General features: G+C 45.1%; 1 protein-coding gene across 1 annotated transcript in view; it reads left to right on the forward strand.

Moving 5' to 3' along the window:
- FER1L6 (fer-1 like family member 6) overlaps positions 1 to 15,163 on the forward strand; it is a 112,948-nt gene that overhangs the window by 13,743 nt on the left and 84,042 nt on the right. Inside the window, exons 6-12 of the mRNA XM_008689322.2 lie at positions 282 to 360; positions 1,617 to 1,773; positions 2,378 to 2,564; positions 5,153 to 5,345; positions 6,838 to 7,190; positions 12,314 to 12,422; positions 13,183 to 13,366. Coding sequence (XP_008687544.2) covers positions 282 to 360; positions 1,617 to 1,773; positions 2,378 to 2,564; positions 5,153 to 5,345; positions 6,838 to 7,190; positions 12,314 to 12,422; positions 13,183 to 13,366 — 1,262 coding nt within the window. The remainder of the gene's footprint in view (positions 1 to 281; positions 361 to 1,616; positions 1,774 to 2,377; positions 2,565 to 5,152; positions 5,346 to 6,837; positions 7,191 to 12,313; positions 12,423 to 13,182; positions 13,367 to 15,163) is intronic.

The following is a 15,163-nucleotide window of genomic DNA, read 5'->3' on the forward strand; positions in this document are numbered from 1 at the left end:
TACGAGAGCTCACTTTGGCTTCAAAAGATACTTTTCTGAGAGTGAGATTTGTTAGGTGTCCTTCAATAGCTGAGAACCTGCCGGAGGAAGAAGTCCGGGTGAGAAACTTCTGGATGCCCTTTTCACTTGATGACTACATGTCATTGTGCTCCAGACAAGAGTGAGGGCCAGATAAGCATCAAGGTCTGGAATCCTTGCTGAGGGGTCATGAACCCATTTCACAGATTTATCCTCAAAGAGAAATCTAGTGTGGCCGGACTCACTGCTCCATCTCTCCTCAGGTTTTTCACCACAAGCTGATAGGCAGCATACTGATCGGCTCCTTCAAAGTCGACCTGGGGACTGTGTACAACCAGCCTGGTAAGAAGGCATCGCCTCCCAATCTCTCCCTCACTCATGTCCAGTTTGCCACACCTGGAGGTCAGTTCATTCGTGTGCCCATCCCTGACCCACTCATGCAATCCCAGGAGCACCAATTACACAATTGGAGCAAACCTGGCTCTTTTCCTCAATGTTTACAATCTACTGACAGCAGTTTCCTTCCCCCAACAAACTCTGTCTATGATGTAGTGCTGAGATGCCGTGAGACAGAGGCGGGCAAGGTGGCCTAGGAATTACACATGTGGACTCTGGAGCCAGATTGCCTGGCTTCAAATTCCACCTGCTCTTTCCTGGTTGTGCAGCCCTGGGCAGATGACTTGACTTCTCTGCACCTCAGCTTCTTCATTTGAGAAAATGAAGATAAAATAATACCTCCTTTCCAGAGTTGTTGGAAGATTAAGTTGATATATGAAGTGTTGCCTATGGAACCTAGCGCAGAGTAACGGCTGTGGCATGCCATGTAAGGGTTTGCTATGATAATTCTTATTGTCTCAGATTTATAGGAAAGTGAAACTCAGAGAAGGCGGGTAATTTGTCCAAGGTCAGGAGCTGATAAGTAAGAGGGCCATCGACAAATCTAGATGGTCTCGTGAAAGGTCCCTGCTCTTCAAAGCAATTCCAACTTGCGTGAATCCAGGGGGCCAGGCCGTGGGCATAACAGAGCACAGTGGGTAGGGTTAATACCTTAAGGGGTGCTGCAGACTGTGGGGAACAGGAGGGCTCACAACCCACATGATCTGAGCAGTGGCTCCTCAGTTCCTTTACCACCTGCTGACCCGAGGAACTGTGCATTCTGTATTGGCAGAGATAACAATTTTTTTTTTTTAGATCAGCCAGAGGTCTAGATTTTGTAAGAGCTTTTCAAGTTTGGACTGACAGAGTAGGCCGAACAAAAAGATCCCTGAGCCCCATTTACAGCCTTTGAAAGAATATGTGACTTCTCTACTCCCTTACTGTCCTCCTAGCCTGTCGAAGCTAGGAACCTGTCTAGGTGATCAGCACTGGGTGGAAGGCTTTCCAAATACGTGTGGCAGGTGGGAGAAGACAAAAAAGAGGGTGGGAACAAAAGGAGAGGAGGAAATTGGGGGGAGGGGCAGAATGAGGCTGGGAATACCGGGAAGAGCTGCAGCCTCCTAGGGAGCAGAGTGAGGGAGGCCTGGGGTGTGGGACAGAACTGGCTGCACCTGCTGGATCCAGGGGTGCAGGGGATCTGAGCTGTCAGGACGCTTTTACAGGTCATCAGTTCTGTGACAAGTGGGCCCTGCTCACAGACCCTGGCGACATCAGGACTGGCACGAAGGGGTACCTGAAGTGTGACATCAGCGTGACCGGGAAAGGCGACGTCTTGAAGACCAACCCCAAAACCCCCGATGCTGAGGAGCAAATAGAAAAGTGAGACAGGCCCATCCAGGGTCATGCAAGAGAAATGATATGTCCTGGGTTCCATCTCTCTCTCCCCCCTCTCCCTCCCTTTCCTTGTGGGTACATGAGAACTGCCAAATTCATGGCTTGTCTACCAGGGATTCTGCTCTATCAGAGGCACTGAGATGTGTCTTATCAAAGGTGTCACTAGCCTTTGGGAGGTCAGCTTCTAGAACAAGGACAGCTGTCTCCCTATAATAGCCCAAAATAGATAAGCTGTTCCTGAGTTTATCCTATTTATCTGAACTTGGCTGATTTTTCTTTGAAGGAATTATCATTTCAACCAGTGGTTTGTGAAATGGGAAGACTTAATGTGCTTCTTTCAAGATGCAGAGTGGGAGACGGTGTTTATTCTATAATTCAAGGACTTGAAGGATTTTGCATTCACTCTATTCATAGCCTTCGCTGCCATTTACACCACAAAGAAAACTCATTTTAGCAATGAATCCTGTTCTTTTCAGTTTTTTTCTCCTGTATCAGGATCCTTATTTCTGTCTCCAAATTCCTTCTACCTTTTCTCTCTTCTTCCAAGTGAGAGAGCTTTTTTATTTTTTGTTTTTTGTTCCCCCTCAAGGAACCTTCTGATCCCTCGAGGGTTTCCATCAGAGAGACCCTGGGCCAGATTCTATGTGAGACTCTACAAAGCAGAGGGGTTGCCCAAAATGAACTCCAGCATCATGGCGAACGTCACTAAAGCATTTGTAGGTGACAATAAGGACCTCGTGGACCCCTTCGTGGAGGTCTCCTTTGCTGGGCAGATGGTAAGGAATGTCATCACCACCAGCAGCAAACCAGGGCCAGAACTCTGCTCTGCACCTAGGGCATTTCTAATCAAATGAAATCAAGTTAAAATAAAAATTAGGAAGCGCCTTAAGAGAGAAAGCTTGTCACAAAAGGTATTGAGTCACATGGCAGGAAAGTGGGGGGGGTGGTGACCCACTCACTGTCCATTTGAGATCATGGAGAGGGGCTATGGGGTATTACAGTTTAGAACCCAGGCAGACAGGCCTCCTTCCTCACCTCTGGCTACTTCTCTGAGCGATTACCCTGTCCACAGGCTCTGTAGCATCTCCGCCTATCTACCAACCTGCTCCCCAGGCTCCCCAGGTAGTCCTTGAACTCTGTAAGCCTGGACATCTCTGTTCCCTGCTGTTCCCTGCTCAAGAGCCATTGAAGGTACCAGGGCCTGGGCACATGGTCACAGCTTAATCCTGGTTGGCTGGACTTTAAAGCTTCAGCTGACACGCATGTTGTCTCTGGTTTTACAATATATGCTACTCCAACCCCTCCTCTTGGCAGGGTGAACATTGGAGTATTTTTTACTTGGACCCCTTGAGTCATATAGGACATCACCTCCATTTTATGATGAGGAAACTGAAGTCCAGAAGGGGGAAGGGATTTGCACAAGGCACAAACTCAGGGTCTAACTGTATCTGCTCCGTCCCTGGAGATGTTCTGAACTCCTGTTCAGAACGTGCATGTTGGCTTTACCCCAGCGCCCTGTGATTAGGAGAACTTCCTAAGGGCAGGACCCATCAGTCACTTCCTTTGTCGCTGATGCTGGGCATGGTGTCCGGTGCAGAGTATTCCTCCCTTATCTGTTGTTTTCTTGCCATGGTTTCAGTCACTCATGGTCCACCAGGGCCTGAAATTATTAAATGGGAAATTCCAGAAATAAACCACCAAGGAGTGCTAAATTGCACACCGTTCCAAACAGCGGGACGAAATCTCGCGCGATCCTGCGCCATCCTACCCGGATGTGAATCATCCCTTTATCCAGCGCGACAGCCCGGCCTGCAGTGAGTCACTTAGCTCCCTGGGTTATGGGGTACACGGTGGCGCTAGGCCAGCGCTTGTGTTCAAATCACCCTTATTTTACCGAATAATGTCCGCTAGAGGCAGGAGGAGTGGTCCTGGCAATTGGGATGCACCAAAGAAGCTGTAAGTGCCTCCTTGAGGTGAAAAGGTGAAAGTCCTCAATAAGAAAGGGAAAGAGNTTGTACGCTGAGGTTGTTAAGATCTACGGGAACTTTTATTACAGTATATCGTTTTAATTGTTCTATGTTATTATGAGTTATTGTTGGTAATCTCTGACTGTGCCTTATTTATAAATTACACTTTATCATAGGTATGTATGTATAGGGAAAAAACCACCATAATCTGTATAAGGTTCAGTACTGTCTGCGCGTTCAGGCATCTACTGGTGTCTTGGGATGCCTTCCCTGCGGATAAGGGGGGGCTAGTGTATTGTTCCTGGGCGCAACGGATTTCCATGGCGGTTAGGTGGAAGCAGATTCATTATTTCTGGCAACTTACTTTATATGTCCAGCTGGGTTTTGTTTTGTTTTGTTTGTTTAAAGATTTTATTTATTTATTTGACAGAGAGAGAACCAGAGAACACAAGGAGGGGAAACAGCAGAGATAGAGGGAGAAGCAGGCTCCCCGCTGAGCAGGGAGCCTGGCACCAGGCTCCATCCCAGGACCTGAGATCATGACCTGAGCTGAAGACAGACACTTAACTGACTGAACCACCCAGGCGCCCCCATAGGCAAAATTATTTTAAGGACAGGGATCAAATCTTATTTGTCATTGAACCCACTGTGCCTAGCATGAGCTAGAAGTTCGGTAAAAGGTCTGTTGTGAACTGACATAATAATGCTATATGGGAAAGAGAAAGAAAGGACAGTACATGGATTTTGGTGTAAACTATTTTAGTTTCAATTCTGCTGTTTGCCTTTAGACAAATCTCTTAACCTCTCTGAGCTATCAGGTCCTCATCTGTATAATGTGTATAGTAATGCAAAATTCATGGCCTGTGGTAAAGATTAAATGACAGAATATCTTTATTTTTTTAATTTATTTTATGTTAGTCACCATATAGTACATCCTTAGTGTTTGATGTAGTGTTCCATGATTCATTGTTTGCGTATAACACCCAAAGCTCCATGCGCTATGTGCCCTCCTTAATACCCATCACTGGGCTAGCCCATCCCCCACCCCCTCCCTTCTGAAACCCTCAGTTTGTTTCCCAGAGTCCATAGTCTCTGGTGGTTCATTCCCCCTTCTGTTTACCCCCCCTTCATTCTTCCCTTCCTTCTATCATCTCCCTATTATTCCTTCTGTTCCACAAATGAGTGAAACCATATGATAATTGTCTTTCTCTGCTTGACTTATTTCACTTAGCCTAATCCCCTCTAGTCCCATCCATGTTGATGCAAATCTTGGGTAATCGTTCCTTCTGATGGCTGTGTGATATTCCATTGTATACATGGAAGAGTTTTCTTTAGTCAATTAACGGGGCCTCTTTCCTTTCTTTTGATGGCTTACGTAGTGCTGGGTTTGTTTTTAGGGGCGAACCACAGTGCAGAAGAACTGTGCGGATCCCGTGTGGCACGAACAGGTGGTCTTCAAGGAGATGTTCCCTCCTTTGTGTCGGAGGGTGAAAATCCAGGTGTGGGACGAAGGCAGCGTGAATGATGTAGCTTTGGCCACCCATTTCATCGACCTGAAGAAAATCTCCAATGAGCAGGATGGAGATAAAGGTAAATGTGTCTCACTTGGAAATGGGGTCACCAAATGATTGATTTGAAGGCTTCATTTTCATAGCGAGAGGATTGGAGCAGGCAGTGTGTTGGTCATATCTATGCTCTGCGTGGTTTGTGGTTCGGGTTGATTCAGGGCAGTAGGTGGAGGCGGGCTGTGCGAGCCAGGAGGCTTGGACCTGGTCCCAGGTCTTCCATGAACATCGCTGTGTGTCCTTGAGGTAGTCCCTCCCCCTTTCTGGGCCTTAGGTTTCTTAAATGCAAAATGAAGAGTTTAGATTAGGTCGGACATTGATAGACTATGGTCCATGGGCTACATCCCACTGACCTAATATGTTTGTATGGCTCCCAAGCTAAGACTGGTTTTTACATGTTTAAATGGTCCAGAAGATATTGTTAGGAGCACACAGTCCAGAGTGTTGCAGGAAGGTGCTGCTGACTGCTGTCTCCGAGAGCCAGGGAGGGAAGGAGGAGTCCCAGCTAATCCACCTGTCAGAGGAAAGAGCTTTGACTATTTCTTTATTTGCAAAACCTAAATTAGCAGGTGATAACTTTCTAAATATCCCAACAAACCCTCCCTCCTTAAATCCCAAGGCAATCTTTCCCTGCACTACAAATCGGCGTTAATTGACGAGTCGATTTATGCATATATATGTGTGGGGGGGCATATAACAGATATACCAAAGGCTTTGCTTAATCAGAGGACAAGATTGACATATTTTTATGCCTCTCACAGCGTGACACCACAGAAAGGCCTCAGTAAATACCTATCGTTTAAGCCTTCCTACTGTGGAAGGGTTCGCCACAGGATTGCTTTCCACAGAATGCGCACCGCCCTCAGAATATCTCAACTTGACATAAACATGTTTTACCCCAGCTTTTCAGGAATGTCTTGATGGTGTTCAAAGAAATGTATAAAATAGTTTTAAAAATTAGATGTCAGGGGTCATAAAATCTTTTTATCCCCTTTAACACAGTATCTCTGCTTCTTAAAATTGACTCTCCTTTGGGACAGAATCTCTTTTCTGCCTGACCCCTCTCCATGCCTCCTCAGCCTGTTATCTCTTCTCGCTGCTTAAGGTAAATCTCCTGCTTAGCACTTATAATGTAAGTATTTACTTGTTCAGTGTTTGTTTCTGCTTCATTCTCCACTGGGCTCCATGTTTAGTGTCCAGCACGGGGTCCGGCACAAGTCAGGACTCAATAAACATGAGCTGAATGAGTGAACAGACAAGGGTCCGCGTCGGCGTTGGTGGTATCATTACAGGCGTGAGCAAGTGTAATCATGTGCACGCAAGAAGCACTAGAAAGAAAGAAGTACAGCAGATATAACAAAGTGGCAATTGTGGCTCTTTTGGGGATGGGATATTCTGTAAATATTTTCTTTTTTCTGTATATTTTACATTTTAAATGAATGTGTGTAATTTTCATAAAGCAAGAAATAGTCATCTAGGAAACATTACCAGGCAACTAAAGCTTGGGGCTTTTGCAGGCTTTCTACCAACGTTTGGACCTGCCTGGATTAACCTGTATGGCTCACCCAGGAACCACAGTTTGATGGATGACTACCAGGAACTGAATGAAGGCTTTGGAGAAGGCGTGTCATTCAGGGGCAGAATCTTGGTGGAAATTGCTGTAGAGATCCTCTCGGGAGGGGCGCAGGAATCTAGATTTTCTAAGGCACTCAAGGAGCTCAAGTCGTCTTCGAAGGACAAAGACTCCAAATCTTCCAAAGGCTCCAGTAAAGACAAGGGTGACAAAACCGATGATGGAAAATCCCAGCAGGCTTCAGACAAGACCAACTCAACAGAGGTAGAGGTGGAGCCTTTCGATGTGCCCCCCGAGGTAGGTCTGAGCACTGCTCCACCGCCCCCGCGAGGAGAACCTAGAATGGAGGCAGCACCTGCCAGCCCAGCTCCCACAGTCTCCCAAAGGCGTGCACAGCTCTTACTCCCCCGGCAAAATGTGCATTGGTCCGCCTTGTATTCTGGGCTGATCTGCTGCCTCTTTCTGACACATCACAGCCACCTGCTCATGATAAATCCCTCCAGTGTTCCCCAAAACACGGAATCCCACGAGAACCAAAGTGAAAGGGAAATAGAAGTGTTCTGGGAGAGCTGGTGGAAGTGGGTGGTGGGGGGACGGACTGAGTTCTATCTGTTGCCTAATTTCATTTAGCTTTGTTAGCTTAGCATGTGCTCTGGATGTGAGGTAATGTGGGATGAAGGAGGAAAAGGAGGAAGAGTGGGTGACACGCTGGGATGCAAGAATTCCAGAAACCTATTCCCCTGCCTAAGACTGGGGGGAAATCACAATTCAAAGATTGCCTATTACTCAACATAAAACACGTTAACATTTTTCCAGCCCAGTTCTTCTGCCCGGTTCTTCTGTATGATGGGAAAGAGATCTGGTCTCCAAGATGAATACAAACTGTGAATATGTTCGTAACTGCTTGTTTGTTTGTTTGAGAGAGAGACACAAGTGTGAGTGGGGGAGGGGCAGAGAGAGAGCGAGAATCCCAAACAGGCTCCATGCTCAGTGCCCAGTGCGGAACTCGATCTCATGACCCTGAGATCATGACCTGAGCTGAAATCAAGAGTTAGAAGCTCAACCCACTGAGCCACCCAAGCGCTCCCCACCCCCCCATCAACTGTTTAGATTAGCAAGACTGCTTTGTGGTTAAGCAAAAGAAGGAACTTGTGTTTTGTTAGTAGCAGAGGTGAGTGGAATCCAACTCTCAACTTGGATGATTCTGGCTCTGGGACCTGTTTCTCAGGTCAACCGGACAATCATTTTGGGTGGGGAAGGGAGATGATGGCTGGTCTGGGTCACCTGGTAGAGCCACTTATTTTTACTGATGGGATCTAATACATCTTAAGAAACAGTGTGGAGGAGAGGTGGGAGCCCAGGGTTGGAAATCTTGGGGGTTGGTTCTATTCATGGCTCTGATAGTAACACCTCTTCATGTTTTAGTTTACTTATCAACAAAAGGGGGTAGTAACAGTCTCTTTGTCATAGGCATCCCCTGGGGGTAAATGAGGGAATGCCTGTAAAACGGTCAACAGGGTTCTTTACACATACATGGTAGGCAGGCAGTACCTTTGCTGTTGCTGTGACCAGTGTTCCTATGATTTGTTCAGAGCTCTCCACCTTGTTTTTTGGACCAATTTTGAATATTTTGTGGACCTCCCCAGCTTTCCCCTATGTACTTGTATATTGGGAAGTATTCTCTGGAAATGCGTACTGTCAGTTTGTTGTAGTTAGAATTGACATTGCTTTGATGTGATTGTATTTATGTGTATTTTTTCAGAATACATGCCAACTTCGGAAATGACATTTTTTGGACTTTGCCAGAAACTGTGGGTACCTTAAGTAGCCACCTATGCTGATATCTGACTGTATCTGATTCTGCAGGAATCTTTTCTACTTTTGAGACTGGCCATTCTTTTCTAGACAGGAATTGCCAAGTAGAAAGGGTCTAATAGAAGATTTTCTTAACCCACGTCAGTATCTTCAAGATATTTTGCTCAGGCCATCTTAAAAAAAAAAAAAAATCTAGCAGAAAGCAAGGGTAGCTGGGAATTTATGTAGAGTGTACATTTTCTACAAGGCCAAGAGCAATCTTGGCTTTTGGATGAAGGTGGTAGGAAAGGGGAAATTCAGGTCTCATTCAAACCCTTTTTCTCCTTTCTCTCTTTATCTTGGCTTCTTGTTTGTGGTCAGTTTCTTGCTGGCTTTCTTAGTTATCTATTGCTATATAATAATTACCCCCCAATTTAGCAACTTAATACAACAAACATTTATTTTCTGTGAATGAGGAATTTGGGAATACCTAGCTTGGTGGTTCTGGCTCAGAATTTTTCATGAGGTTTCAATCACGATGTTGGTAGGGCTGCGGTCATCTGACAGCTTGACTGGAACTGTGGGATCCACTTCCAAGATGGCGCACTCTCATGGCTTTTGGCAGGAGGACTTGGTTCCTCACCACATGGACTGTTCAATAGGCTTCTTAGTTTTTTCATGGCAGTTGGCTTTCCCCTGAGTGGACTGGGTAATCCAAGAGAGAACAAGGCAGAAACGTCAATGTGTTTTATGACCAAACCCATAGAAGTCACACATCGATATTTATACAACATTCTAATTGTTAGAAATGCGTCACTAAGCCCACACCAAAAGGGGGGGGGATTAAGCTTCATCTTTTGAGTGGGGGATTTCCAAGGAATTGTGGGTGTATTTTCTACCTTCTCCAGAGCCTCAACAGCCTCAGAGCTCACCCTTACCAACATGGTGATATCCCTTCTTGCAGCAGCTTCTTTTTTGGCTCTCCAGGGTCCTGAGCCCTTATCTCCCTTGCTGCAGCCATGCTCTCATTGCATACCTGGACAAATGAGATCCCATGACGTTGGCTTTTCCAACTCACCTTCATCACCACCGTCGAAGCTTATCTCCCTATGCCGAGCTTTCACAGAGCATAACTACTCTAATAGATGTGTTCATTTTCAAATTCTGTGAACATGTACTGACTAGCTTCTTTTTTAAAACATCATCCTCAGTATGGGTAGGAATACAAATAGAGTTTGACTCCATGGAAATTATGATATAGAAGGGGAAGAAGACATACAAAATAAATGTACAGGAAGTAGAAATTGATGCGTGCAATAAGGAACTACAGATAAAGTGCTAATATTTCTGGAGTAAGTGAAGTATAATAATTAAAATGTTGGGCTCTCAAGTAAGACAGCTGGATTTCAGATGTGGCAGCGGTTATTGCCCAGCCTCTGGAGAAACATTGCCTCTGAACCTTTGGGCATAAGCTCCTTATGCTTATTTCCAATAATAAACTCTACTTCATGGGCTCACAGGGAGGATTTAATGAATTAATACGTGCAAAGTGCTAAGAACAGAGCCTGGTACATAGTAAGTGCTCAGTAAACAGTAGGCATGTTTAGTAACTTTGGACAGATGTTTTAATCTTTTACAGCCTGCATTGTCCTCATCTTTAAACAGGTAGAATAAAAGCATCTCCCTCCCAGGGTGATTATGAGAATTACATGAGATAATGTAGGTAAAGGTCTTAATACCACATCTGACACATAATAACAGCTCAGTAAACATTACCATCATCATTTCTTAAACTCAGGAAGTCAAAGTACGCTTCCAAAAGAAAGGGCCATTTGAGTTAGACCTTGAAGGATGGGCAGGATTAAGGGATGAATTCTATCTGTTGACAGACTTGCCATGACTACCATTCTTGTGGCATTTTTATGCGTAGGCTTTATATGAGGTGCTCCATATGAATGCTCTCATTATTCCCCCCCTGTAGGCCCTATGACAATGTGTATTTCACAGACAGGGAAAGTGACACCCAGAGAGTGGACATGACTTGCCTAAAGTCAACCAGCTAGGAAGTAGCAGAGTTGGGATTTGAAGAAGGGTTTATCTGGCTAGAGAGTCTGCCATTCCTCTTCAAGGCTATATGGCCTGTCTTCCCATCAGGTCTTCAGATACTTTTTAACCTCCTCCCAGAGAGTAAACTTGGCCCCAGAAAGGCAAGATATGTGGCTTATTTATAGCCAGTGCATACAGCGGCAGCAGGTGGGAGGGGTGCGTGCTCTATGACTAAGATCCAGCACTGAGCCCCCACCCTGTCCAACAGTTTCTGGTCAATAGTAACATTTCCTGCTGATTCCAACAGCAAGAACGCTCCTACGTGAAGGAAAGGTCACCTTTTTGAGACCTGTTGGCTCTCGGAGGGACGGGGTTCAGGGCTTTTGATTGAATGGGGCTCTTCAGCTCTAAAGCCACAACTGCTTATTTTCCTTAGATGAACCTTATTGCTTTTTCCATGGAATTTAATAAATCCAAGTGTGAAAGCAGGAAGCACAGACTATATGGCAGCTCATTCGGCCTCTTCACTCAGAAATGTGATGCTGTGTCTGTGTCTCGGCTACATCTGCTCCCTGAACCATCAGCCTGTTCCACATCAATAGTAGTCATCTACAAACAGTCGTGGTTCCATTGGGATGGCTCCGGTCTTGTGACCTGTCATGGTCCTGTCTTCCACAGTGTAGGCTCCTTGAGAAGGCAGCCTTGAGGGAGCCCAAGCCTCAAACCTTGGCTGACTTTAATTTGCTGTGTGACCCGGGGAAACCCCTTAGTCTCTGTGAGCTTTAGTTTATTCAGGTAGAAGCTGGAGCAGATGAACTCCAAGGCCCCTTTCAGTGTAAAAGCAGAGATGATCCTGGGACCCTCTGCATGCTTATTCGTCCTGGATTTGCTGGATTGGTTGTCACTCATGCAAGTGCCTAGCCCTCCTGTCTCTTTTATCCAGGCTTGTGTTATTTCGGGGAGTAAGGTCTGTCTTTGAGCAGCACCGAGGTGTTGGGTTAGCACATGGTAGAGCTCAAAGAGCACTGATCTGTGGTCAGAATACTTGGGAAAGTTACTAAATTCAACCTTAAGTTTAGTTTCCTCAGCTTCCTCACCTGTAAAATGGGAATGATCCAGATTTCAACCTCTCGAGGTTGTTGAGGAACAAACATAATGTATGTGACCAACCTGTATAACCCATAAAACGATGTAGAGGTTTGATCCTGTGACTGTTTTTTAAATGGTTGCTCACCTGAAGGTGATTCCAAACCTGTGTTTTACCAATAGTAGTGTAGAAAGATACACATGCCAGTCTTTGTCTTTAAATAGAAAAAATGATTTTAATTGCAAGGCAGAAACTCAGAAGGTTGAGATTACATCATTCTGGATAGATGGCTGAATTTGGATTTGTAATTTGTAGGTCCTGGTTCCTGCCTTCCTGATTAGTGGGAAAATGATGTGCCCTTTCAGGTTGACACTGAAACTCAAATGCCTACAAATCACCCTGGACCAGTTAACCTCACTAATTCAGCTTCCTGGTAATAAAAAAAAAAAAAAATAGAGCCAGACCTGTCTAAAATTTTTTTTTGTTTCTATAGATTATACCAGAAAAATATGAGGAATTTTTACTTTTTGGAGCATTTTTTGAAGCTTCCATGATTGACCGGAAGATTGGAGATAAACCCATTAGCTTTGAAGTTTCTATCGGTAAGTGCAAACAAGCACAGCGCTTGGCACATGGCACTGGCTTTAAACCTGTTTCTTGAATGAATGAGTTAGTGTCTTACATAGAAATGATAGCATTCTGGCAGAGGTTTGTACCTCAGAAAGAAATGAATAATTCTTTGTTCACTTGTGTCAATATGTAAGGGACAGATTTATTTTCACCCTTAAGAAAAAGGATTAAGAGTATAGTTTGGATTCACACAGACTTGGATTACTAATCCTAGTTCCATTACTTCTAGGCTCACTTAATTTCTCTGGGCCTCAGTTTCTTCATCTATGAAATGGGAATAGCAATAACACTTCATAGAGCTGCTGCAAGGGTGTAATGAGTTAATGGATGCAAAGTCCTGTGCATATTGTAGGTGCAGTTACTATAACTCCCAGTGATCTTCCTGGGCTGATGTACAGCTGGAAAACCTTTCCAAGAAAGAGCATTTCATCAGAGAAGGTCTTGATTCATATCAGGAGGGTATCCTTCCAAGGAGCAGAAGAAAGTGGAGTTGGAATCCAGTTCATTTGTGTCTGAAATAGTTTTTACAAAAGAGAACATAAGATGGATGTAGATGATGGCTCACCATCATTGTCAATCTTATTTCTTTGGTCTGGCCATCACACTTCCCACCTTCATACTGAAATCTTATTTTTCTGCCCTGGGAGGATATGACCCTGGATCCCTTATGCTAAGTAGCCTGATTCTGCTCGTTGACACCTGACCTCTCTCCCCTTGCTACTGTCTCAATAGGTAATTTTGGGAACCTGCTTGATGGAGGGTCCCATCATGGGAGTAAGAAGAAGTCAGCTGACACAGCTGAAGAAGACAGCCTCCCACTCCTGCATGAAGGAGAAGGGGATGCAGCCCACAATGTTGCCATCCCTATGGTCTCCACCACTCACCCAGAGAAGCCACTCGTGACAGAAGGGAACAGGTAGGAGACACTGTAGGGGAGAACAGCCAGGGTTCTGACAATGGGAGTCTGACCTGTTTCTGGGACTGTTTGATTCAGTTCTTCCCTAAAACCAGAAACATCATTTTTAAATCTCAGTTATGGGAGCAGGGCATGAACAGGGGCAACATGGTCAGTGCCACTCTACTGAATCTTCAGTGACATGTTGACAACTCTCCAAATGTCACATGCGGGTAATTCATCTAAGGGCAGGACAATGAAGATGGCTATTATCACCATAGCTATAACTTTGAAGCATAACAGGGTAGGAAGGTCAGAATTTAACATTTCAATCCAAACCCCATTACCAGTTCCTATGTTCTTCTGAGCTCTGTGCTATTATGTAAATTGGATTATTGGATCCATCATTTCTTATCTTGTTTTTGCTGCAGTCAGACCAAAGAACTCAAAAAAACAACTGTCAGCCACCAGAAAAGACCATTTCAGAAAACATCTGGAGTACCTCCATGCACACTCACTGATCTTTAACCCACGTAAACTTTCAACATGCAAAGAGAAGTAAAATTCTAGAATTCTGTTGTAAGAAAGTGGTGTCCAGCACCAACCACGTGATTTACACGAAGAGAAAGCCACACCCAGCAAGAGTCTTCTGTGTTCTGAGCCTTGTGCCATGAGAAAAGCTTTAGCCTCTCATTGGGTTCTCATAAAAGAACATTGTTCTCCCCCTTTGTATGTGAGGAGATTGGAACCACATTGCCGGTGCTCGTCCCTCTCTCTGCTCTGCCCAATCTAGACACTCTGGGCACAGACCCATGGCTTACTGAGCACTGTCAGATAACAAGGACTCCCAAATGCATTTCCCCAGACAGCGCTCTTCCCTGAGCAGGAAATCCAAACCCCCCACTTGTGTGTCCCAAAGTTGTAGCAGGTTCATTGTCTCCATAGACAACTTTGCTCGTCTTCCTATCTTTCCCATCTCATGGACTAGTCCTAGCCTTCTCTGTGTCCTCTGAACCACAAATCAAAAAGTTGTCAGCCGTCCTCTGTTCCCTTCCTTCCCACATCCAGTCAGCAATGAAGTCTGGCCAATTTTGGTTCTCAAGTATTTCTCATATAGATGGTTATTTCTTTAATTCTGGTCATTGGCATCTTTGACCTGGATTATTTTAGAAACTTCCTACCTGGCTAGGATCTTTAAGAAATTCACCAAGCTATCTATCAGAGCCAGTTACTCTGACATTCATTGGCTGCCTGAGGCTTTCAGGATTATTTGCAAAGACCACACCTTGTTATTTCCATCCCCATCAACTTCTCTACCATCATCTCCAGTCACTGCCCAAACTCCGCCATTCCTCCAGCCACACAATGTCTCTGGTGGTTCTCCAAATGTGTCCTGCTGTTTGCTGCTTCTGGGCCTTTGAGTATGCTCTGCCCTCTGCCAGGCAACAAGCCCCCTTGTCAGAACTGCTGGTTCCCATTACCCTCCAAGGCTAAGCCCACATTCCTTTCCCCGAATCCCAAGTCTGATTTCTCCACCAAGCACCAATCACACTGCATTAAGATGTTTTTACTTGTCTGTCTCCCCATGAGACTGTTATCACTCTGAGGACACAGACTGTGTCCTATTCACCTGTGTATCTGCTCCTTTCTAGCTTGGAATGTAGTAGATCCTCATAAATGTTTTTAAATGAGCTAAGGAATTACCATAACTGAGTCGGGCACACGGTGTTATGGGCGCGGAGAGAGGAGGCGGGTAACTTACTTTCCCTGGGGAGGAGGTGAGGAGTTGAGAAAGGTCACAGAAAAGGCAACATCCTA

The sequence above is a fragment of the Ursus maritimus genome, unplaced genomic scaffold (assembly GCF_017311325.1).
Source record: "Ursus maritimus isolate PB19 unplaced genomic scaffold, ASM1731132v1 scaffold_9, whole genome shotgun sequence".
NCBI lineage: Eukaryota > Metazoa > Chordata > Mammalia > Carnivora > Ursidae > Ursus > Ursus maritimus.